Source organism: Alligator sinensis, unplaced genomic scaffold, assembly GCF_000455745.1.
Source record: "Alligator sinensis unplaced genomic scaffold, ASM45574v1 scaffold444_1, whole genome shotgun sequence".
Lineage (NCBI taxonomy): Eukaryota > Metazoa > Chordata > Crocodylia > Alligatoridae > Alligator > Alligator sinensis.
The window spans coordinates 3,348,816-3,358,333 of record NW_005841886.1 but is presented as its reverse complement, the minus strand read 5'-3'; the positions used below and the strand labels follow the sequence as shown (position 1 = coordinate 3,358,333).

At 43.0% G+C, this 9,518-nt stretch overlaps 1 protein-coding gene across 4 annotated transcripts in view; it reads left to right on the top strand.

The window, feature by feature from the left end:
- MAPT (microtubule associated protein tau) overlaps nt 1-9,518 on the top strand; it is a 117,494-nt gene that overhangs the window by 78,541 nt on the left and 29,435 nt on the right. For 3 of the 4 annotated variants that reach the window (XM_025196887.1, XM_025196886.1, XM_025196885.1), the window contains 3 exons: nt 3,237-3,289; nt 5,933-6,130; nt 7,786-7,918. In XM_025196887.1, the coding sequence (XP_025052672.1) occupies nt 3,237-3,289; nt 5,933-6,130; nt 7,786-7,918 (384 nt within the window). The remainder of the gene's footprint in view (nt 1-3,236; nt 3,290-5,932; nt 6,131-7,785; nt 7,919-9,518) is intronic. The other variant, XM_025196888.1, reaches the window with a different exon arrangement.

Below are 9,518 nucleotides of genomic sequence, written 5' to 3'. Positions count from 1 at the left end.
GATTCACTTCCCTCACCAGGGCAGAAAGTTTCCCCGATGCCTGAGGCGTGTTTCTATCCAGGAGCATCGAAGAAAGCTCTTGAGGCACATGTCTTTCCGGTAGAAAGCATCCCTAGGGGGGATCTTGCTGCAGCATCTAGAGAGGCTCTCAGTATTGAACGCAAAGCAGGTCTGGCCCATGGTGAGGACAACCAGTCTGCATCAGAGGGCAACCATGATGTCACCAAGCTGAAGCCCTCTGAAAGCATCTACCAAGTGGAAGCAGAAGCAGAAGCTTGTGCGCTTAGGGAGGGGGAAATCCCACAGTTGCAACAAGAAGCAGCTAAACTTTCAAATAGTTTGCAGACAGATGTGGATAGCCAACATGTTCCCTTGGCAGAGGAGGCAGGGAGCATCTTCGAGACTGTGGGAAAACAGACACCCAGAAAGAGACCTGCAGCTCACGTATCAGAGAAGCCAGTCAGTCGTGTTCCTCTCTTAAAAGGTGTGTGCCTCATTTCCCTGCCCCAAGCCCGTGTCTCCAGTGACTTGATCAAGGCAAGGCTGCTCAAACCACTCCTGAGCTTACAGGCAATCCCTGAATCCTGCTGCTTGAAAAACCTCGGAGGATGTTCACTATGAACAAACCAAGAGAGTGTGGCTGCTTCCCCCCCTTAGTTTAGTCCTGGCCTCTGGTGCTTGGGTGCGTCTGCTGCTCACTCATGCTTCTGTTGCACGTTCTCTTGCATGGATGCTGACACCCCCTCCCCTCATCATGCTTATTCTCCCTTTCTATTTCAATATCCTTGGATTTTATCCAAGCTGCTGGGCAGGCACTGAGATGCCAGACCTCACTCGACACATTCATATGAGAGAAGATGGTTTAACTGAGACTTGCTTGGGTAGTAGCCTTGCTTGAGTAATGTCAATACAGAAGGGGTTGTTGCATTACAACTGTCGCAAATAAAGCATATGCAGTCTCGGGTATGTTTTACCAATACCCAGACCTCCCAGCCAGTCCTTCATATCAACTTTTTCAAAGGTGGGAAGGGAGGAGGAGTACAGCAGGTGCCCTTGGTTTCCAAGCTTAGTTTTACTTGCGTCACTAGAAAAATTTAAGAAGATGCCTGAGTTTTGAGTATTACACTGCCAGGGTGTGCTATAGCTTGCTTTGGTTATGTCCAAAGCCATCTGTACTGAGAAGCACTGCCCCTTTAAATGCTGATCTGTTAGTAGTGCAGCTTGATCATTTTAACTTCTAGATGTCAGAGTTCATGCAGTAATCTCAGCCATGAATATCAGGGGCAGGAATCTAAATTTAACCCCATAGAGCCCAAATGCCTTTCTTAGTATCAGGCGTTTTTTTTCCATATTAGAACTAGCCCTCCTTTTACTAGAGACCCACAATCATCATGAGACCATGGGATATTCTGACCAATGGTCAATGTTATACTTTGTCTCAATCAACAGTTGCATTGAGGTACACGTGGAAATCCATTTACCCACTTGACTGTTATTTTGTGTGTCATGTCTGTGTGTGTGTGTGTGTGTATATTGGAAAGGGAAACATAAATCCTTTTGGGGCCAGTCCAGACCATGGGTCTGCTGCTCTTTTATGTATGCTTCCCAAGAGCCTTTTGCTCATGAGCACTTCCTGTTGAAAATCACATTTAAATGCTGGTAGCCTTCTTATACTACTTGCAATTCCTAAACGCTGTCTTGGCAGGTCTAGCCTGGGCAGTTTTTCTGAAAATTCAGCTCATAGTCTTTTTCACTACCTGAAGAAAACTGCATGAAGCACTGGGTTGCAACAATAAGCTAAACCACTGCTCCCCATTACCATACAGGGTAGGTAGTGAAGGTCAGAAGCTGTTCTCAATGCAGCTTTTTCCATTAGAGTCAAAGCCCATCACACATAACTCACTTGCAATTATGTAACACAAACATAAAAAGCTTCTGACAGGTGTGGATGTTACCACTAGCACCTATGAGGTAATGGGTAGAAAGGCACCACATTTGTCTCTAAAATGGAGTGGATGGTGTTTTAGATGTGATGTACTTTGTCACCAGTGTCTTATTTAGTAGCAGGGGTGTAGCTGGTCTAAAAGATACCAGATTTAGCCAAAGAACCTTGTCTGATTTAGTGTCAGGAAGGGAACAAGTTTAAGCATTTCTCGCTTCAAACAGAAAATCTTTGTTTTTACCTCTGCTCTCTAGCACCATTGCGCAAGGCACTTTCACTGTTCTGGGTAAGCAAAGGACATAGAGTGACTTTAGGACATAGAATGGTGTGAAGGTTCAGGGTGATCGTTAGATCTGTGCTGGTGAATGTCCTTGTTGATTTCTTTGGCGTTTACCAATATGCTAGAACAAATTCCCAAAGCTGGGGCGGTGGGGTGCAAATGTCAGCTGTTTTTCCTTCAGATTAGGGAGGAGCTTTGTTACTGATTGGAAAAAACAGACTTGGTAATTAGCACTATAACTGACTACAGATTTTACACTCTGGTTCTAAACTCTTTATTTCTGGTTCTGTGGTGCTTATTGTAGTTTGTGGACTAATAGAGCAAAATAATGGGGTGTCCTGCGCAGTCCTTCTGGCTCTGCATGAATCGTGTTTAAACGGCTTTCGTTTGGGCTAGAAAAGGTCTCGAGGGATCTTGCAGGTCCTAAACAGAACCATTAGAAATGAGAGACGTGAGCAAGGCAGAAAAGTGCATTGAGAGATGAAAAATGAAAACCGATTTGAATAAAATTGCTTTGCAAAGTAACAGTGACCCATGATTTTGAAATAAGAGTAGACAGTTCAATTATTTAAGGTGTTCGTATAGCCCTAGTTAAGTCTGAAATTCATAATTTGTAGTCTTCATGCCTAGTGCTAAAAATATTACCTGCTTTTGTTTTTGAAAGCAGAGGGAGTAGACTTTTTGGCTGAGAAGGGAGCTTTTTTTTCTAAACTAGATAAATACCTTCTAGGCAAGAATGGCCTGGGACAAAACCTGCTGCATGCTTCCAGTGCTCCAATAGATACTCTAATGCATCATCTCCTGTATTGAGACTAATCTGTAACATGGCAAGAATACCCAAAGAGTGGAAGTCACTTTGCAAGAACTGTATTTTTTTTGATAGATGACAATTTAACTTAACTGAGAGCAAAAACATACCTTAATGCATGTGAATATAACACAGGTGTTATCTATTTGGAATCTATTTAAGATCCCCAAGAACTTGAAATCTGTGTTTTATTTGCATTTCATCAGCTCGTGTTGATGGTAAAGACAAAGACGGGACTGCTGAACAGAAAAAACCTAAGGTAAGCTGACAAATATATGAAATAACAATGTAAAACCACTAACCTCCTGTATGTTCTTGACTTTCTCTATCCAGCAGTTGCTGACATACTCCATAAGCTTGTTATGAAACCTTGCCATTTATTTTACAGTTTTCATTTCCTTTGTGCTTTTGTTTTCATCTCCCCCTCACTTACTGTTAAAGGTGCAGCCCTTTTAAACTATGAACTCAGTGGCTTTTAGCATTCAGCTGCTTTTCTTGCTCAGAGATGAACCCTGAGTATTTAGAGTAATGGTTCTCTGAGAGTTGAACTCTAGGCTTCTGATCAGGGTTTGTGTTAGCTGCATGGATGCAAAACTAGGTGAAATCTACTTGCAGCTTTAGGGCCTTGATTTCCAAGTTGTGCAGCTCTGCACCAACTCCCCACACTGGGAACTAAAAGTAAAGAAAAAAAAGATTGAAGCAGGACATGTGTTCCTAGTGACAATATAAAAACAACTGTCTGTATCTGCCAGCATGGTGTGATTAAATTATACCAAGTCTAATACTTTGTAAATTCCAGAAGACTTTTTGAAAGTGCTGATATTAAGGTGATATTTAAAAGTAAGTTGAGCTGCCTTCCTATAGGTCGGTTTGCCTCGCAACAATTCTAGACAAATAATGGAAAAATGGATACAGGATTTAATTAATAAAGAATTTAAGGAATAGGACAGCCTACATGGAAAGTGGGTTTTGTCAAATCTAATTTAATTCTTTTGAAGAGGCTGCAAGTTGGGTTGATAAAACTAATCTGTGTGTAAAAATAATTAGGCTTTTGTAAAGCCTAACATTCAATTCTGATTCAAAGGTAGCACTGCACAGGGTGAACAAAAGCCTATGTTGAATGTGTTGAACTGTAATTTGACAGACCTTGAAGTAGTGCTTAGAGGGAAATATCATGAAAAGGGGGTGTTTCTAGTGAGGGTTCCCAGGGACTAGTACCAGGCTTGACTCTGATCAACCTTTGCTTCAGTGATCTGGAAGTAAATATAAAATCACTATTTATAAAATTTTCTGAAGACATAAAACTTGGTGAAACAGGAAATAATGAGGAGGATGGGCTGTCACACCTAGAGAGTGCAGGCATATGGTGAGCTGGGGCCATTTAAAAATTAAAAAATAAAGGTGTGTTCATGTAGCCATGGAAAATGCATACATATCGGTGCAAGGAACGCAGGTCAGATGAACAGAATGGGGGCATGAATATTCTGAAAAGAAGTGACTGAAAAAGATGTAGGGCTCATAGCAGGTCATCACTCCAGAAAGCTTTTGTAATCCTGGATTTAGACATCCAAGGAGTTCTGAGTAGGAGTAAGGAGGTGATTGCAGCTCTAGATGCAGTATTGGGTATGGCTGATTTTATTGGAAAATCATATAACATTCTTGCATCCATGCATTGAAAAGGATGTTGAAAAATTGGACAGGAAGATTTGGAAGAAGGCCACAAGGTGCTTTGATGGCTGGAGAAACAAATGCCTCAGAGTATGAGGCTTAAAGAGCTTGATTTGTTCAATAGATTGAGAGGTGATTTGATTGCAATGTCTAAGTACCTTCATGGGGAGAAGAGAATTCTTGGTCCTAAAAGGCTCTTCAGATCGGTGGAGAAAGGCAGCAGCTGGTAGCTGAAACCTGATAAATACAAATGGGAAGTAAGGCACTTTTAGCAGAGTGACTAAACCTGGGAGCAAGATAGCAAGGGAAGTGGTGGCTGCTGCAGCTCTTTTCTTCAAGTAAAGACTGGATACTTTTCTGGGAGCCATATTTAAGCCAAAAAGGAGTGAGCTGTGTGTGTGCAGTACAAGAGAAACTGGGGGAAATTCTGTGGCCTGTGATATCAGGAAGCCAGGGTAGACAGTTCCATGATCTTTTCTAACGTCCAGCTCTGTAAATCTTGGGAAGGATGTCCCACTTAATGGCAAGAACTTTTAAAACCAAAACTTCAAGTAGCAGCTAATTGGAAGGGTGTTTGTCCTGCAAAAATGCTGCTTGGTGCTTCCTCTGAAATATGTTAAACTACTAGAGGACTGTGCGTGCTTAGCAGGTAGGACTGTTACACCTGGGGAAGCATGTGCACCAGGAGAGCTGCCTGCTCCAAATTCCTTTGTGTTTTCTGAATTCTAATTGCTATTAGGAGAGCCATGTTTTTTGTACCATCATGGCTCCCAGTGGGAGCTGCAGGGCATGTTAGCAAATGTGGTCCCAACTGTGTGTACTGCACTCCCCAACAATCCAGCACTAGGCTGTCTGACTTCTCTCAAAACAGCTGCTTTTGTGCCCAGGGCATGCCTGATGTTGAAGGACTGAGGGATGAGTTTGGACATCTACTGTTCCCTGAACGCGAGAGGTTAAGTATTGAGGGAGATGTCGCCTTGGCAGCACAGAGCTGGGAGCAGATTATTATACTGTTATTAATAACCAACCTGGCTAGTTTAAATCTGGCTCTGGCACACCTGCGTGAGCTGCAGTCTGACTGCAGTGTGGACCTAACAGACTCCTTTCCATGCGAGGCATTGCACCTTTGAGCTCCTTGCCATTCTTATTTAATTTTAACCATTGTCCCCTCAGTCATTTTTTTTTCCTCATGCTGATTTTTTTTCTTAATTTTATTTTGTTTACATGTTTTAAGACATCCACACCTTCCTCTGTCAGCACCCTGAAAGATAGACCCTCCATTATCCCCAAACGACCCTCCTCTGTTAGTACAATCCCTTTGAAAATACCCTCCAGCCCTGCTGAGTCCTCAGTACCAGCTTCCAGTCCTAAACGAGTCTCTTCTGTCACATCCCGACTCGCCAGTACAGGAATGAAAGAAACAAAGCCCAAGGTAAGAAAATGGGTGATAAGGGAAGCAACGCAGCATTTAAAACTAACTGAATTGCTGATTCCTGATGGAATCTTTCCCCCTCCCAGGTCTGGTGGTATTTAATTAGCTCAGCATCTCTCTCCACAGTGTGGTGCTAGCTAGATGCCTGTGCAATCTCTTGCTTACTTCACATTAATAAAAGAGGTGGTGGGTGGGGCAGAAAATCCCTCCAACCAAGATTGTAAATGGCTAGTCAGGAATGGCTAAATAACCGTTCCAACTTGTTTTACAGATGGTCAAAAAATGTAAAACCCAGGTCTTTACAATAGGTGTTTTTCAAAAAGTAATAATAAAAAGTAGCAATATTGCCAGGAATCCTCTTCTGTCCTTGGTAGCAGAGAGGGCTTCACAGTACTCCTGAGGGGAATTTTGTATTTTTAGTGTTTTCAGAGCAGGTAAGTCTCTCATCTATGCACAGTCTCCTTTGTTTTGCATTGGAAGAAAGGCTGGTTTTTAAAAAAACTTCTCCTCCTTGTGCAGGGGGATTTTATTTTGTGCCTCAGCAAGGCATTTATACACCCTCCTGTACCCCTCCTTATTCACATTGCTGCAGTTTGTGTTAAACTTGATGCATTCGTTGTTAGACCCACCATTCATTGACAAGGCTGAGCATGAAATATACTGGAATCGGTTCTTCCAGGTGACAAAATTATTCAAGAAAAATCACGCTACACACACCCTCCGCTTCTTTTAAGAAGCTCTTGTTAGAAGTAGCATGTCTGGTAGGAAAGAAGGGATAGAGGTTGCCTGCTTTAGACACCAGGATTCACTTCTGCCATGATAAAGAACTTAAGCTGACCAGGTCTGATTTTCTGTTACACAGGCACAGATTTGCCCCAAGCCTAGCTTATGTTTTTTAAGTGAAAGTTTTACAGATGGAGCAAGCGCAAGAAACAGAGAGAGAAATTACTTTCTAAATGCATAGCTCTCCACATAACAACATAGCATAGCTCTCTGTATAACAACATATATAATTGTTTCACTTAGAAGCATCTGTGATCCATCTGAATTACACTTACGTGTCCAATTCAGTGCAGATGAATTGGTTTTTCTCACCTTCTCCATCCCTCCATATAAGTTCTTGTACTTGCAAAGGGCAGATGAACGAATGAGCTATTTTGCTTTGACAATGCAAGAGTTTGGGGGACTGAAGAAGAAGATGGATTTATTTTTGACCAGGCATGACTTGTTCAGTAGGTAGGATAGAAAAGCAATTCCTGGTATTGGGTAACTCCTAAGATGAAGAGCCTGCCTGGGAGAGTGACAGGGCAGGCGGGTTTCCCTGTCAATCTAGATAGGACTGGCTGTGGGATTTTCAGGCACTGGGATACCGTGGCCTAGGCAGTGTCATAGAGGATACCTGCTAAATGGTCGTGACCCATGGCTGTATATTGGGACGCCTTTATGAAAGATGCTGATTCTTCTGCCTTAACCTAATGCTGTAGTTTAGGATAATGATGGAGCAGGAGCTGAAGACAGATTTCCTGTTCTATGACCTCTGAGGCAGGGGAAAAGACTAAAAATCTTGACAGTTTCGCTTCACTTGGTGGTTGGTTTGTTTTCCCCTGGCAGCTGTGAACTGTTCAGTAAATGTTCTTCCCTGATTCTATCACCAGGGCCTGGAGATGAAAAGTGGAATGAAGATGCCCACCCCAAAGTCTGCAGTGGCACAGGCTCAAAGAAGCCCCGCCAACGCTAGCAGGATCCCAGCAAAGACTCCCACAGCCCCCAAGACGCCTCCCACCACTGGTAGGAAGGAATGCAAGCTGCATACAGCAAAATCTCCAGTTGGGTTTCCAGCAGTGTCTCGGAGAGGCTGGACTCTGATCCCTAGACTTTGTATTTATTTTGGACCATAATATTTCATAAATCGGCTTGTCTGGAATCTGCATTGTATCTGAGCAGTGCTGTAAATGCCGTGAGTCTTAACACATGTGGAGATGAGATGTGCAGAGAATTTAGCTGTGTTGTGATTTTGATTCATGGCTCCGAGGGTACAGGTAGTGTAATTAAGAGGTGATTCCCCTTTTATCTGGGGAAGATCTGTTTGAGGCTACTGCAGCATCCAGCAATGCAGAATTTCATGCCACTAGATTTAGATTGGGAAGTGATGTGTTTTTTGGCAGTGGATTCCAAGTGAATTATTCAGAATGAATCTCCCCACTATGGTGAAATGTCCTCAGTATCTGAAATGTTGTCACGAGAGAATGTGCCTTGCGTGGTGTGACACGGAGCAGTAAGGAGGATGGTGAGGCAGGAAATAAATGCAGTACTTCACCTACTTGTATCATGCAGTGCTTTAGCTATTGGAGTCTTGTGCAGTACCAAGTGATCTCTAAACATAGAGGCTTCTCCTGTTAGGGCACAGTTTACAGATATGATTTGGTCTTCTGGTCTCTGCATATTTTGGAGAAAGCATACAACTTGTTCACGAGTTGTGGATAATAATACTGATTGCATGGCACTGTGTCATGTACCGAAGGATAGTTTCTAAGGGTGTGAACAGACAGAACAATTGAAACGTTTCCAGGTGAAATGCAGCCAGGGGGACATGCTTGCATTCCCTGTGCTGTTCTCTGGCTGGAATATTTCTGAATGCTGCATCCTTCTCCAGCAGTAGCCAGGGGATGCTAGAGCAGGCTGCTCTCATCTCCCCCTTCCTCCATCCCTCGTAGGAATGGGATCTTGAGGGAAGGGGGAGAGTAGAGAGCTGGAGAGGAAAGGTGTATGGTAGGGGTGTAGGGGGCACAGTAGGAGAGCTCCCAAATCCCCTGAAGTGCTCTCTCTCTCTCTCTCTCTCTCAGAGGACAAGTGTAGGGGAGATTGGAGTTGGTGCTGTCCCTGTCTTAAGTAACCAAAAATGAAACTTTTAAAAAGCACTTCAGTTTGGGAGGTATTATTTTGGAGTGTTTTGGCCACTTCTGGAGCCTTCCAAAGAGCTTGTGCATGTGCATGGCTGGCCCTCTGAAACTTTTCAAAGGCATTTGAAAGTTTTTAATTGCAACATCTGTCTGCACGCTGTGTAATTAAGCCTCATTGGCTATCTGTTGCTTTTGTGTAATCATCTAGATTTAGGATGACAACTGTACCCTTCATCCTCTGAGATTTATAATGCATTGGATGCCTTTTGCTCCAGGTTGGACAACCTAGGCTGCTTCATTTCTTTTAATCCACCTAGCTCTTTTTGATGTTTAAAAAAAGGCCCAGCCATTCACTTCTGGACAAGAGCAGTGTTTAGGATTGGAAGTGTTTTTGTAAATCATTTCCAAGGAGGATAAATTATCCTAACAGCAGTGGGGAATCAAATTGTTGCTCTGAGAGGAACCTCCCAATAGCATAGGACATTATA